Raw genomic sequence first — 15,007 nt, 5'->3', positions numbered from 1 at the left:
GCTGTTTGCATAACTAGACTGATTCATTCTCGTGGCCATGAAAGTTGCTGGAGCGGCCCGAGATGATCAACGATCCGCCATGCTAACGCGCGAAAAGGACAAGGAAATAACCAACGATCGGGGTGTCAAGTGCGGTTTGACCAAGAGGAGAAGCAATGTGATTGGACAGGACAGGCGGTGTTGAAAAGCTTATTGTCCTGCTAGTGATGTGCAAGTCTCTAGTCTTGCAGTTGAAGCGACAAGAATACCAAACAGTGGACATGCAAAGGAAATTACCGGACAATGCCATCGTCGTCGCCTCGTCTCGTACCCAAATTCTCAAACCCGAACGCCAGCCCAATCCAAACGCCCTAGCCCCCATTCCCAGGAATAGAGAGAGGGAGATGCAGTTTAGAGTTTGTGACCAACGACGGAAAAGAAGTTGCTCTGGGAGACGTGGCTGGCCTTTCCCGTCCTCTCGTCAAAGATCTGGCATCCAAAATGCTCCGCGTTTGGAGGAGTGTAGACTGACGACGTCACTTAGCATCCGAAACCGAGGTAATCGAGCCATCATGACTTACGGTGGAGGGATACAGCGTAGTTTTCCGGGTCAGGGTTGGAGATGCGGTGCAGGCCCAGCTGGTCAGACATGTAAGTCACGCCGTTTTCGTGGTAGACCGTCTCCTTCTTGATCTGGGGCGGCGCTGGCTGACCCTGGTCGGATAGGTCGCGATCCGGCCAAGAGTAGAGAGTCTCCTTCAGACTTCCTTTCAAGACTTTCATGACGCAATGCGCATTGGCATGACTGAAGGTCACGTTAACAATTGGGGGCATCAAAAGAGCAGGCCAGATCATGTACTGACTCGTGGATTGGTGAACCTTTGCCGGGAGTCCAGACCAAGATCAGCCTGCAGGGTCATTAGTCTGAATGGTTTTGGCGACACTGATTCACGCGGAGGCGACTTCATACAGGTTGGATTTGCCATTGCCTTTGTCTACCAAGTTGCGCGTGTAGTTTCGACTGCCGTCGCCATGGGCATATTGTTGCCATTCAAGGGGGTTGGATACATATTTTTTCATGATATTCTCAAGCTCTTTTGGGTCGACGTCGTGCGAGTCGATGCCCGAGGACGGCCCAAGGACGGCGCTGAGGTCCTGGACGAGGGCATGGAAAGCGTCCATGTCTTGCGACTTGGACTGGCCCGCGGCAGGGGAGGAAACAATGCTTTCGTCTAGAGCAGTCATGGCGGATAGAAAGAAGAAATGTCGATTGCTAAAGGAGGCAGGGCGCGCAGGCGTTTTAAGGTGGTCGGGAAGGATATGTATGCCACCGGCTACCGTCGGGGACTTGTTTTGAGAGGATAGGCTCAAAAGCAAAGACGTGCGTGTCTCAGGAACCTGCTAGTCTGCCTGCGCAAACGCGCACGCGTCCTGTATCTATGCCGAGGAGCGTGAGGTGATGAGCAAACGCTGCAGACAATTGCGTGCTTCGAGCCGGCACCGACTTACAGCTGTTGATGTGGTTGGAGCAATGCGACTAGCGATAGCAGTAGGACAACGAGGTACAGGAGAAAAGATGGCCTGGCGTCGTCCTGCGTCTCCGGGTGACCCTACGGCAGTGACGTTCCCTTGGTCAGCCCTGCCAATCGAATTGCGAACCGAGTCCGCCGCCAAGATCGCCGACCTGCGACCACAACTCCCCGCCAAATCTTCTGAAAGCACCCACGTCATCCTGCACAGAACAATATTCCTCCGCCGACACAACTTTCCGAGCCCCTCAACACCATACCATAGACTCGCGATAGACCCCTCCCGGAGATCCAGCAGCCATGGCGACCACCGTGGACAAGGCAAGCTTCACCCTCACCACTCCTTCAATGCGCCCGCTAACATCCTCATGAACAGATCAAGGAGATTGAGGCCGAAGTGCGTCCACGTCAACCCACCGCGAGCGTCGCGCTAACCTTCCAATCAGATGGCCCGGACGCAGAAAAACAAGGCGACATCGTTTCACTTGGGTACGACAGCGGAACCGGCGCAAAGCGATTGATATGCAGGTCTGACGGGTGTGTAGGACAACTCAAGGCGAAGCTCTCGAAGCTCAAGAAGGAACTGCTGACCCCCTCTGGCGGAGGAGGTGGCGGTGGTAGTAAGGACTGCACCCACGGATAACGTTGGACCTTTTACTCACACCGCTGGTAGTCGGATTCGATGTCGCGAGAACCGGTGTGGCTAGCGTGTAGGTTGGCACAGGCTGGGCTTGAGCAATCGCTAACGCTCGTGGCAGGGGCTTTATTGGTTTTCCCTCGGTGGGAAAATCAACGTTGATGAGCAGGTTAACGGGCCAACATTCAGAAGGTCTGCTATTGAGTCTCCCATTTTTGAAAGTTGGCTAACGATATCCGCAGCTGCTGCATACGAGTTTACAACAGTTGGTAAATTGCTCTCGTGAACGAACCGACAACTGACGCACGATCCAGCTTACCACGGTGCCCGGTCAAATCATTTACAATGGCGCTAAACTCCAAATCCTCGACTTGCCCGGTATCATTCAAGGAGCCAAGGACGGCAAGGGTAGAGGTAGACAGGTCATTGCCGTTGCAAAAACCTGCCATCTCATCTGCATTGTCCTCGATGTCAACAAGCCCCTTACCGACAAGCGCATCATCGAGTCGGAACTCGAGGGTTTCGGTATCCGCATCAACAAGGAGCCTCCCAACATTGTCTTCAAGAAGAAGGACCAGGGTGGCATCAACATCACCAACACCGTACCGCTGACCAACATTGACCAAGACGTAAGTTGGCCACATGGCAACAAACCTCGACATGCCGCTGAGCACTGCCGAAACAGGAAATCAAAGCCGTTATGAAAGAATACAAGATTGCGTCGGCGGATATTGCCATTCGCTGCGACGCGACCATTGACGATCTTATCGACGTTCTGGAGGCCAAGAGCAGGGCGTACATTCCGGCCATTTACGCGTTGAACAAGATTGACGCCATCACCATTGAGGAGCTGGACCTGCTGTACCGCATTCCCAGCGCCTGTCCCATCAGTTCGGAACACGGCTGGAACGTCGACGAGCTTCTCGAGCAAATGTGGGAGAAGCTCAATCTCCGACGAGTCTACACCAAGCCCAAGGGCCGCATGCCCGACTACTCGGCTCCCGTCGTGCTCAGATCCAACGCGTGCACCATCGAGGACTTTGTAAGCTGTTTGATCGTCTCTCGCGCCGCGAGCCGTGCTAACCGGACCCTGCACAGTGTAACCAAATCCACAAGACGATTACGGAACAATTCAAACATGCCATTGTCTACGGCAAGTCTGTCAAGCACCAGCCGCAGCGCGTCGGACTGTCGCACGAGCTGGCAGATGAGGATGTTGGTAAGTGTTGGCGGAACAAGTTGGCGACCAAAGCAATATGCTTACGTCACACGCAGTAACTATCGTCAAACGGTGATCAGCGGGCCGCAGACCATTTGGGGGAGGCCGCGCCCCGGGTGTGGCGTGGAGCAATTTTCGGAGCATATCAAAAAGCAGTGATGATTGGTGGGGTGGGACAACCGCATCCGGAACCACCAGGCTGGCTGTGAGCGCGGCCTTGGCCAGGAAGGAAAAGCGCAGCACGGAGTTTGGAAAGTGGATGGAGTCGTGTGGATATGCATCTTCCTCTTTCGCCGGGCTTATTGGACTGATCGACAGCAGCTCGGCGCCCGAGCGACCGGAGGGGGGTCGCGAGGAGAGGATGCCGCGGAGGGATTGCAGTCCAGGACAGGGTTGGGAGGCGTCTAGGCACAGTAACAACACGGATGGATGGAGCTCACAGGTTTGTAGGAACATTTTTGTTTGCATGGCGTTGATGACGACCAGGCAAGACATGATACGAACGGGCGTTCCTGGACCATTTTGCGGCCTTTTGTTTTTGTCGACGAGTGATTCGCGGGCTCTGGGCAACTCAGGGAACAGCAGCAGCAGCATCAAGCAGGAGGACTGTACCCTTGTGAGAGTGGGCGCAGGTGGTGGTTGTGGTGGCAGTGGGCATGAGAAACAAGGGGGCGCAGAGGGACCAGGGCAGTGATTCCGTCGCCCGTCCGGCGCGCACGGCCGATAGCTGATCCCAGCAGCAGGACACCACCACACCACGATCTTCGATTCGTGAAGCTCTCCAACAATCCCAGCAGGGCCTGCGTCTGGACTGTACCGCTACCCGACTTGACTGCCCTCTCAGCGTCCAACGTCTCCGCCTCGCCTTCCCACTGGCCGCCCCAGAGAGCGACAGCCCGCCTTTCCCAGTTCAAAACATCTAGACGGCCATGTCCACGAAACAGACATACAGGGGGGCACCAGCTGCCTATCTGCTCCCGCTTCTGCACCCGCATCGCACCGCACCGCACCCGCACCGTACCAACCCTACCGCTCTCTGTCCTGGGCTGCCCCTACAACTTCTACTCTCTCCACACGTCTTTGATCTCGAACCCATCGCCCACCCTCCTCCGATCTTTGCTCCCCCGTTTGTGTCAGCGAGGCCCCCCCCGTCTTGTCTCATTCTTGTCTCTGGTCTTTGCCCTTTCGCTTGCGCCGTGGTACCACTACCGTGTTTCGCTTCATGAGCTCCCCGTGCATGCATGCACCCTTCCCTTTCTGAACTCAGGAACACCACTCTCTCGGATGCACTCGCAGCATACAAGAAGTCTGACATTGTCCCAAAATTCCAACCGCACGGTTCGCCAACACGCAGCATTCGCTTTCTGATCGCCATGAGCCACATAGGCATCAAGCACGAGCAACACCACCCGGACGAGTCCACCTTCCAATATGACCCCGCAGGACCTTGGACGACCGACGCCTATAGTCATCAATCTCCAGTCCAGGAATACACTGGCTTTGCCTTTAATCCGTCGCCAATGGAGCCCATGTTCTCGCAGCACCAGGCAATGCAACCGCCCAGGCCGACGCATCAACATCTCCAACCGCTCATAATGCCCCAATGGCCGAGCATGTTGACGAGCCAGACTAGCTACGGGCCTCAGCAAATGTACTCTGCTCCTGCTCCTGCACCAGTACAAGCGACCCCAACCCCAGTTTCGGCTACTTCGACCCGGACATCATCAACACCAAGAAAGACACTTACGGATAATGACCGTCGGCGCATGTGTCTCTACCACGAGGAGCATCCCACTGTGAAGCAGACGGAGATTGGAGGTGTGTTCATTAATCCTGGCGTCATGGTCGTTGCTAACTTGTGTAGCCATGTTTGGCGTCGAGCGCAGGTATTTATTCTCGGACTTGCAGACGACTTCAAAAAGCTGACTGTTCTAGCACCGTATCCAAGGTCCTGAGGCAAAAGGAAAAGTACTTGTACCAGGATGACGGAAGTCGCTCTCCTATCAAGAGATCAAAGAGCAAGTTCCCCGACGTCGAGAGAGCTTTGGCAAACTGGGCAAAGAACCACCAGCGGCAGGGGCTTCCTCTGACAGATGACATGATTAAAGAAAAGGCCCAATTCTTCGCCGCTTCGGTCGGTAGTTCCGAGAGCCATATCAAAGCCAACAGTAACACTTGGCTGGAGAAGTTTAAGCAAAAGAATAGCTTGATGGGCGCCAAGTCGAGGAAGCGGTCCATCGCAGAAGACTCGGAACCATCAAATCCACCGTCAAGCGCACATACTCCCAACGAAATGTCGCCCTGTTCCCCGAGAGGAGTGTCGTCGCCCTCGCCCATGACATCGGGCTCCTTGAAGAGCGAAGAAAACCTCGTCAAGACCGAAAGCCCGGATAGCTACCGAGATCAGTCGAACCGCCAATTTCCCCATTCGCAGAGCAACACTTCCTTGTCGAGCGTCTTTACAGATGCGGCCGGATCGACCTTCTCGGCGGGTCCCACGAGCCCGACTTCGCCCTTCTTCACGCCGGATTCCGTATGTGGGCCTAGCCCCTTCATGCCGTCGCAGCAGTCGCGCAATGTGACGCAAAGGAGCCAAAGCTTCCCGGCGCTTGGGATAGATCCGTATGGGTCACCTCCGTCCTCGTCTGAAGCCGAAACCCCCCGTTACGTCACGTCGACGACACTGGACTCGCCCATATCGGACCCATCGCTGGGAGGAGTTGAAGAGATGATGCGGCAGCAACATCAGCCAAGCAACGCGCTGTTACAACAGCAGACGACGTCGATGCAGCCGCCGCCGCTTCCGGCACTGACCCCTGTAACGACGACACAGCAAATTTCACCGGTCAGTCCCAGCAGTACCAACGGCACGGCCCCCTCGTCACCGTCGCAAGAAGACGCAAGGAAGGCTTTGGAACTTGTCATGAGCTTCTTTCAGCATCAGCCGAGCGGCTTCGTCGAGCCGCAGGAGTACGTCACAATTGGCAAGTTGATGGAAAAGCTGAGGCTGCAGCGCAGTGGCAGCATTGGCGAGAACCTGCCCGGCGGGCTGCACCGTATCCCGGAACAGGAGCTCGTCAGGAAGACTTGAGAGTTTGCACGCCCTCGTCGTCGGGGGATCCCCCATTTCCTCTCCATTGTATTCTTTTCCTCCCATCATCATGGTCCCGAACGAATCCTTCGTCTACTCCTACTGTGCTTGGCGGCGTCGTTTGATCCGGCTGGTTACGGTCCACGGGCATACGGGCAACAGGTTGGCAGTCATTCCTGAAGAGTCGCGGTATCTTTCTTTGCACATTCTTTGCTTCACCACATTAGTTTTTCGGGTTCGTTGTTGTCGCTGTTGCGTTGGGTTGGGATGGCATCTCGGTTTGAAGGGCCCTGCAGCCGCTGCTGTGCTTTGCAGGGTACCATGTAATTGTGATACCTCTGTTGCTTCTTTTTCTTTGTCTCATCTTTTTCATCCAGTAGCATTCCTTTTCTTTTCTTTCGTCCCTCCTTCAATTCGGCCCGCCCTGCTGTTTCCTGTTTCGCTTTTTTTCTCTGTGCTCCTCTCTCCCTTCAATTTTGAACGAACGGAAACACCAAAAATGGCGAGATGAGGGAAAGAGAGGTTCGCGGTTGGACTACCGGCAGGCATCAGCATCACCACCACCACACTGAAACTATCCGCTTGCAAAAAAAGACGTCGAATCCGCTCACGCGGGACTGTTTTGGGGACACTGACAGCACCTGGCGAATTTGCATCATGTTTCGGCTTTGGTTCCACGCCGATTTTATTGCTTTTCTTCGTCATTCGTCTCGTCCATCCTTCTGGGTACGTTGCGTGTTTGCTTGGTGGATGCGGAAACGTCCAGCCAGCCAGGCTCGGGGTCAATGTCAATGCCATTTTTTGTTATTAGCCCTTGCTTTGTTCCAATGACTTTTTGCTATTACAGTGTCGCTCATGCATATCGTCTTTGTCAGTCTAAGGGAAAGGGGACACTCGCGTACCCGTCGACGAGAAAACCTCTACAACGAAGGCCACCGCACAGCAGCGCTGCTCTGCCCTCCCTTGCCTTGCTGCAGGCTACTTGTGGTCGCGCCTTACGGGAGCTGCATAGGCCTGTCTCGGGCGGCCGCAGAGACGGTCTCCCAAAGGCATCTATCTGCCGCCTGGGCGGAAGCGAAGGCAGGCTAGCGGACCAGTCCAGGCGTGGGCACCCCCCGGCCGGGGGGTGGTGAGGGGGCAGCTGCATACGGCTACCTAGCACAGGAATAAAAAGCCCTCAAAGGAGGACTAGACACCCACGCCACTGGCCGTACCACTAGGTACTCTCCGCGACGGACGGACGACTGGGGGCCACCGCAGTGCAGGCTCACGTGGGGTAGCACGTAGCACAGCGCTGTGCGACGGCGGCGGTGCTGGGCGGCTGGACGGATGTCGTTCCCCAAACGCAGAGTCTGCAGTGATTGATGATGGCCGTGGTCCTTCCAGCCAGCCCACCAGCCTGCGTTTGGTGCTGTCTTGGTCACACGTACCGCACCAGCGACCACCATGTCCTGTACACATGGCGTTCGACCGGGGCGGACAAGAAGCACATCTCCCGCCTGCTGCGTCTCCTCCCTTTGCTCCTCCTTGCTTGTTGGCTGTTCATCGTCCATGGATGGAGCGATGGATGGGGAGAGACGCAATATGCAAATGCGCCGGCTCTGTACGGAGCCGCATCCGCCGGCGCCATCTGCCCTGCTGCCGCGTACCAGTCAATCGTCGTCATTTCTGGGCATCAGCTTCCCTTGCTTGCCGCTCATATGTACAGAGCACGCGCGATACATGATTGCAGTGCCCTTCGAGGCTGGAATCACATTTTCCCCAGCGCCGCGGATCTTCTCCTCCTCCTCCCAATACATCTACTGCAAAGGTATTGCAGGACCATTATTGACTCTTGACAGCTGCCGCTGCTGCTGCTTCTTTCTTTTCTTCTTTTCGTCATCTGTGTCAAATCTCGCTCCTGCATTCAAAGTCGCGATCCATGTTGCTTAGCATGCCGTCTGTATAGCATCTGTGTTGATTGTTGTGGCCTTGCTCGATCCTCTCATCATGCGATTATCCGTCGCTGCTGCAACCCAATCTTGCTTCCCATCAAAGACGACCCTGCATCTTTTTGCCTCTTTCTCTTTGCCGCCGTGGCGCTGGCCTCCCGTTTCTCGCAAGTCTCTCTGTCTATCATGCCTCGTCTCTCTCTCCCTCTCTCTCGATGCAGCAAGCAATAGCGCCCACTCCCCTGCCTTTATTCGACAATGCTTTGCCGAGCGAGATGAGCTGAGCTTACCACTCGTTTGTCCGTCCGGCTGCTTGCTGCTCGCTGCTTGCTGCTTGCTCACCGACTCTTTCTCTGCGCTGAAGGAGCGCATTCATCCGGCAGACACGGCGGCTGGAAGGCTGGCCACCTACAGAAAAGGAGAAGGATCCATCCAATCGATGCAGCCCCCGGGCAAGCAAACAGGCGAATGACAACGGCACAAAACCCACGACACGACGACTGCGGCGCCGAGCGAGGAGGCAGGCACGCGGCGAGCGAACCGGCCGACTGGGGCGGCAACTCCCCTCTCAAGCGTTGGTGCGGGCGGTCGACGATCGTCATCGGACATGGCCCAAGAAAATTTTGCGCTTGCTAATGTTAGGGCTCCATCTTCACGCGTTGCCGTTGGCGTTGCTGCTCCTCTCCTTCTTCTTCCAACAAGGGCAAAAAAACATCAGGGAAGAGAGTCAGTGCTGTTGCGCAGTACCGAGTCCGTTGTTACCCGCTCCCGCTCCCGCTCCCGTCCGTTCAGGTGCCCCAGCGGCAGCCAGAGCCAGCACAAGCCCAGGTCAATACCCGCCGCCTGCCTACCGGCCGGCCGGCTACCGCTATGTATGGACCTTGCGGATACAACAGCCGCCGTCTACTCCGTCGCCCGTCGAACCAATTTCTTGGTCTTCTTGTCGTTGGTCTTGCTGAGTGCCTCTTGTCCGTTCATTCTGTTGATGATGATGGCCTTTTTGTTGGTGCTGACGCCCGTCGCTGCGTCATCACCATTTTGACTACCTACCTCAAACGGAAAACGGTCTGGGTACGTAGGTACGGCGCAGGAACGGACGTCTGCGGACTCGTGGTGGTGGCCAAGCAGAATTATTTCGTCCGTCAGCAGCAGCACTCGCAATAATTTGTCAAAAATCCGAGATGATTGACACCATGCCGCAGCCCAGCCAGCCCAAGCCAACGAACCAACCAACCGGCATGCACGCAGACAAGTGGGTTTTGCTGGGCTGCGGCTGGGCGCGTCCCACTTTCTTTCGTCTCTTCTCGTCAGTAGTCGTCAATCAGTAGTCGTGTGGAATCCTCATCTCTGCACCTCCTCCACATTCGTCTGCGGATTCATGGCAGTGTTGTTGGCCGTTGTTGGCCGCTATTCGAGTTTGTACTCGCCACTCCTGCCTCAACCTTCTTGAGACTCATCATTCAGCTCAGCGCCCCTCGCAGTCTCCATCCGGATGGACATGCCATGCAATGGCCCCCTCGTTGATGAGGTAAACACTAGCCCCCTCCCTCCCCTCGTCCTCTCCACCCTCCCCTACCAACCCCACATCCGTCATCCACCTGGGAAAATGGATCCAGCAGCGACGACAAAAGGGTTGGTCTGTTTTCGTTGCCCGCCCTTAGTCTCTCATAAATCCGTCAAGGCATCTGGTGGCTCAGCTCACCAACTATCTGCCTGGCCGCCGCAAGTCCGTCCGTTTATCCGTCTTACAAACTCCCCCCTTTCCTCCCCATCGCCATTTCTTGGAATCGCCCCCTTTTCCAGCTGCTGTCTGCCGCTGCCTGCGTGGCTCGTCCCAGTTCTTGCTTACTGTAAATGACTGTGTGTATGGAGGTCTGAAGCGCCGCAGACGCTGCCAACCTGCCTGCATACAAACACAGCGCGGCCTGGTCCAGCCCACTGCCCGCTGCCCGCTGCCCAACCCCCCGGTCCACTCATTCCTCTCCACTCCACCATACATATACAGTTCACATTTACTTCTCCACACCAAACGCTCGTGACGTCCTCTCGACTCGTCTAGACTTACGACCAGCACTCATCTATCCAGCTATCTACCTACCTACATACGTACGTACATAGCCACCTACGCACACATGTATGTGTAATATGCAGACTCTACCGGACCGGGCTGTCGGGACCACCACCACCACCACCACCACCACGCTGTACTGCGCTGCTGCGTGCAGCGGAACGGTGGGCCGAATGGAACGGCTGGTGTTGTATGGCGTTGCCAACACATGCATAGCACCTCCCTCTTTCTATGTACCTGCACTGTATGATGAGATGGTCGTGAATGTATGCATGTATGCGGAGGTTGAGATCGAGGGTTTTGTTGTGCGCTGGCGGGGCGGGCAAGCTGTCTACATGTGCCGCTGCGATCGAGTTTTGTGCTGTGTGGTCTATTGTTGCTTGCTTGCTTTCTGTGTTGGAGGTGTGTAGGTAGGTAGGTAGGTAGGTAGGTAGGTCTGCTTTGTGTCAGTCAGTCAAGTCAGTCAGTGCGGTCCAATCTTCCAGTCAGTCCATTGCCGACCACGACAGACAAAAGCAGAGAAAAAGCCCAAATAGGTTCCGCAAATTCCCCAAAAGAGTTTTCACTTCAAGTCGGATACAGGCAAACCATGGGAAGCCGTGTCCTCCACTATTTCTTCGGCAAGCAACCCTTCCCAACCTGCTGCATTCGAAATAGCTATGGGCAACGTGCCTATACTGCAATATGTGAATATGTGCCTTCTCCGCAATGAGGGGCCCCTCGTGCCTCCGCGGAATCTATATAGCAGACGCACATCTTTCTATGATTGGACTGTCCCGCTTGCACCTTCCCATGCTTTGGGAAGGGGGGTTTCGGAAGTCTGTCTATGTGTAGGTCTGCTTGTAGATCGATTGTTGATCATGGAACGGTGTGGGGAGTTTATGAGCCCTGGAGGACTACGACTGCTGTACTCCAGCCGCAGAGAGAGGAGGATGGCAGTATTTGCAAGAAAAGGAGGCGACGTGCTAGACTCGAGCAAACAACGCATGAGCAACTCGACCTAACGTAACAATCTAGATCACGTCTACCCTGGGTAGAACGGTTCGGATAAGAGGCCAGCAAACTTAATTTTTCTGTCCAGACCTGACCATAGTCCATCCCATTCTGTCTCCCCTGCCAATCTATGTACCGCATCGCAAATCGCAATGCTACTGACGCTTCACTGACCTTACCACGCCGCTCCACGCCACGCCACAACCACTACGCCGCGCAACGCCATGCCATGTGATTCTATGCCATGACTCCCACGCCATGCCATGCTGTGCCCCAAGCCACCCACGGGCATTCAACGAAGAGAAAACACGAAGAAGGGGAACAAGAAGAAGCCAACTGATCAGCTACCCAAGCAAGAGCATACGCCGCGAAGGATGGTCAGGAGCAACGATGAACACCTACGCCTCAGCAACTACGGGCGCCTTGGTACCCCACCTACAGATTGTACCCCAAACGCTCCTCCATCAACGCGTCGACGCCCTTCTCGCCGAGCTCGGGCAGCAGGCGCACGACGACCAGCTCAATCAGCCCAAAGACGAGGTGCTTGTTCAGGTACGGGTCGCCCAGCACATCCAGCAGGCGCTCCACCTGCCTCCTCTGGACATCGTCGTCCGACTGCGGCTCATCCCTCCCGCTTCCACGTTCGTCGCCTATAGACGACGCCGACGACGAGGATGGTGCCGCCGCAGCATGAGTACTGGCAGAGGAGGTCGTCGACGACGGAATCGTCGTTGCCCCGGCCCTGCCAAACAAGCGAGGCCTCACCGCCGCCGGCGTCGCCGCCAGCACGGCCTGCGCGGCCCTGCATTTGATGGCGAGCTCCTCTTCGGGCGAAGGCGCCACGCGCGGCGGGGCCGGGGCGTTGTTGGGGAAGAGGGCTTCGCGCAACGTGCGCAGCAGGGGCGGGAGCAGCGCTGGGTTGAGCAGGTGCGCGCGAATGTGGTGGGATAGCAGTCTGTGCACAAAGGTCATATGGCGTTAGTAAACTTTACCAATCTCATCATGGGGGGGCAGTAATGTTGACGCGACTCCCGCGGATGCGAGAGGGAAATGAAAAATAAAAAAGGCACCAATGCTGCATGGCTGACAGAGAGATTTGCAGAAGCGAAGACGGAATTCTGGGAAAATTTGGTAAAAATGGGGTCAACGGCAGATTGGGATCAATATGCGAGGCCTGGGAAACGAGAGCCGGAATAGCGGTATTGGCCGCTCGCCGGACTAGCCCTCTTTGGTGCTGCGGCGGGACATGCCTGACTCTTTGGCAGTCGGTGACGTCTTGACCTCGATAGAATTGTGTCTGGAATCAATGATCTCGTGGAAGGGCGACGCGGCGAAACCAGAGGGTAAGCGAGTTGAAAGGATCGCCAGTCCGAGGAGCAATGTCCGCCAAGGCAAAAGGTCCGGCGCCAAATTGAACCATCATTTTCCCGGCCGGACGCATACGAGTCCGTACGATGTTTGCAAAGGCAGTATGAGAAGCTGCTGCCGGTGGTGAGATCGAGACGGCATGAAGCGCAATTGGCAAGTCCATGTTGACGTGAGACAGGCATCGGACAGTGGCCGCCGACTCCCCGCTGCGATGCCCAACAAAGCTCTTGTCCATTGTGAGGAGATGGTCTGATGTCACTCTCGTGGTCGCATGAGGGGACTCATATTGGTGCGCATCTTAATTGCGGTTGCGGTCCCAAGCGTAGGCGGCGTCCAATGCCAGGCGGCTTCGCGTTAAACAAGGCTTCCTGGCCGCAGCCCCTTGCAAAGAGCGGCCAGTCCCGAGCATGCCAGTGGGCGGAAGGCAGATCAGCCGGGCGCATACGGCACGTCTTGCCTGGCGAGAAAAGTCCAATTCCAGGATTGATGGCGGGGCTCGTCTTGTTGAGCTGTAGCATGCGAGCTGCGGGCCTAGCGCATCGGAAGCTAGAGAGGACGGAGAGAGGTTCGTTCTTGGGCCAGTAGAGCATTTTGCGTCGTCTGCATTGCTTTGCCCTCGACGCGTCGATTCGCCTGTGGGCGGCAGGGGCCACATGCATGACGATAAGGGTATGAAACCGCGGGCCGGGATTGCAGCCTTCGATAGGCCGACATGGATTGCCAGCCAAGTCAAGTGACCTTCAGAGCATGCGGAGCTAGACAGGGAACGGCGACATGGGCTGAAAGAGTCGAACGAATGCGATGGGGAGTACGACAGAAAAGAAACAGTCCGACTTACTTGTCCAATGGTCCGTTTGTGCCACCCACCTGTCCCGGACCGCTGACTGCACCCCAATGAAGTAGCGATACAAGGCCTGCGAGCCATGGCATCCGGGCCTTGAATTCGAGCAGCTGAGCGGCGCACGTCCACGCGCTCATGCTGAGTACCGGCCACGGCTCATCCAATGTCGCAGACGGCGCGGCATTATTGCTCCACAGCGACTGGCGGCTGGCGTCCATGGGGGATGACATGTGCACACCACCCACAGATCTCGCAGGGAGCGAGGGCGATCGTGTAAGAGCCGTGATGATGGCGCGCAAAGCCGTAAAAGCCAAAAACGTGTACTGGCATATACTCCAAAACAGGGCGTTGAGATCGCCAATGGACCAGGCTTGTCCGCTCCAGGGTTTCTTTTGCTTGCGTGGCTCGACGGCGTCTCCGGATGGTGAGGTGAGCAGGCCAAATTGCTCCAGGCGACTCGTCGTCTTTGCTGAGCCGCTGGAAAGCGCCTTTGCTTCTGCTTCGGCCACGCGTGGATGAATGACATGAGCAATCTTTTCGGTAGCTTCCCACAAGAGCCACGGCTCGCAAACCTTGTTGCCTACGCCGTTGCCAATTATCATTTCCGAGAATATCTCGGCCACCAATGCGCGGAGGCATCCATTTTCCAAGTCCTCGGTGGGCAAGAGCACCGCCAACACTCCTTGTACCAGCAGCTGCCGCCAAGCTGCCTCATTTTCTTGCTGCTCCAAGATTGCGGCTGGATCTACCTCGGATGGCACTGGTGCCAGAGCAGGGTGCGGTTTGAGGGTGTGGTATATGTTTCGGTAATCCGAGGCCAGAGGGTTGCTTTCAGATATTCGGCGCGACGTCCGGTATGCTGTTGGAAGGTGTGATTAGCAGTCGCTTCGTTGTCGTCGTGGTTGGCACCCACCTTCAATGTGATCCTCAACCAGCCGGGGCGCCTCGTCCAGGATCAATGCTTCCAGATCCACCTGCCTCAGCCTCTGCTCGAGCGCTCGCGTGCAGTGGGCAATGATTTGAATCACTTCGTCCACAAATACATGGTCTGGTGTGATCTTGGCGTACCATGCGTTGACAAACTCCTTGATGATGACGGAGATGATGGCGTACAGCTGCAAGTCGACCTCGTTTGAGCTCGTCAACGGCGGCAATAGCTCATCCAGCGGCTTCTGGGACGTCTTGCCCTTTTCTCCACCAGCAAGGATGTTGGACGAAACATGGTGTGCGCACAGGGTGCGACGAATAAACGCCGCCGCCGCCTTGTTCGAAGCGACATCTCCATTTGTTCTGGCCTCGGATCGGGAGGTGGTGACGGGACGCGCGCTGGAGGTTGTAATGCCCGCGTCTA

At 56.2% G+C, this 15,007-nt stretch overlaps 4 protein-coding genes across 4 annotated transcripts; 2 read left to right on the top strand and 2 right to left on the bottom strand.

Annotated features, from left to right (window-relative positions):
• Positions 1 to 390: 390 nt before the first annotated feature.
• Positions 391 to 1,161, bottom strand: BKA78DRAFT_245358 (cysteine dioxygenase; the record flags this gene model as incomplete). Its single annotated transcript, XM_066884120.1, has 4 exons — positions 391 to 506; positions 561 to 784; positions 843 to 887; positions 950 to 1,161. The coding sequence occupies 4 exons, from the start codon at positions 1,159 to 1,161 to the stop codon at positions 391 to 393; spliced, it is 597 nt and encodes a 198-aa protein (XP_066748720.1).
• Positions 1,162 to 1,551: 390 nt separating this feature from the next.
• Positions 1,552 to 3,532, top strand: BKA78DRAFT_1327 (GTP binding protein). Its single transcript, XM_066882627.1, has 9 exons — positions 1,552 to 1,997; positions 2,054 to 2,128; positions 2,182 to 2,218; positions 2,267 to 2,337; positions 2,388 to 2,410; positions 2,460 to 2,774; positions 2,831 to 3,187; positions 3,244 to 3,364; positions 3,421 to 3,532. Exons 1-9 carry the CDS (start codon positions 1,955 to 1,957, stop codon positions 3,438 to 3,440), a joined length of 1,062 nt encoding a protein of 353 aa, XP_066748719.1. The 5' UTR covers positions 1,552 to 1,954; the 3' UTR covers positions 3,441 to 3,532.
• Positions 3,533 to 4,992: 1,460 nt separating this feature from the next.
• On the top strand, positions 4,993 to 6,848 carry BKA78DRAFT_998 (uncharacterized protein). Its single transcript, XM_066894108.1, has 3 exons — positions 4,993 to 5,250; positions 5,300 to 5,382; positions 5,473 to 6,848. The coding sequence occupies exons 1-3, from the start codon at positions 5,231 to 5,233 to the stop codon at positions 6,453 to 6,455; spliced, it is 1,086 nt and encodes a 361-aa protein (XP_066748718.1). The 5' UTR covers positions 4,993 to 5,230; the 3' UTR covers positions 6,456 to 6,848.
• Positions 6,849 to 11,897: 5,049 nt separating this feature from the next.
• BKA78DRAFT_230144 (PXA domain-containing protein) lies at positions 11,898 to 14,990 on the bottom strand (the record flags this gene model as incomplete). Its single annotated transcript, XM_066883759.1, has 4 exons — positions 11,898 to 12,075; positions 12,199 to 12,402; positions 13,654 to 14,515; positions 14,570 to 14,990. Coding segments are annotated over 4 exons (1,665 nt in total), but the record flags the coding sequence as incomplete, so codon positions are not given.
• Positions 14,991 to 15,007: the final 17 nt, after the last annotated feature.

Source organism: Phyllosticta capitalensis, assembly GCF_038381095.1.
Source record: "Phyllosticta capitalensis strain CBS 128856 chromosome Unknown BKA78scaffold_1, whole genome shotgun sequence".
Lineage (NCBI taxonomy): Eukaryota > Fungi > Ascomycota > Dothideomycetes > Botryosphaeriales > Phyllostictaceae > Phyllosticta > Phyllosticta capitalensis.
The sequence above is the reverse complement of the archived record's forward strand: the minus strand, read 5'-3'. Positions and strand labels throughout refer to the sequence as shown.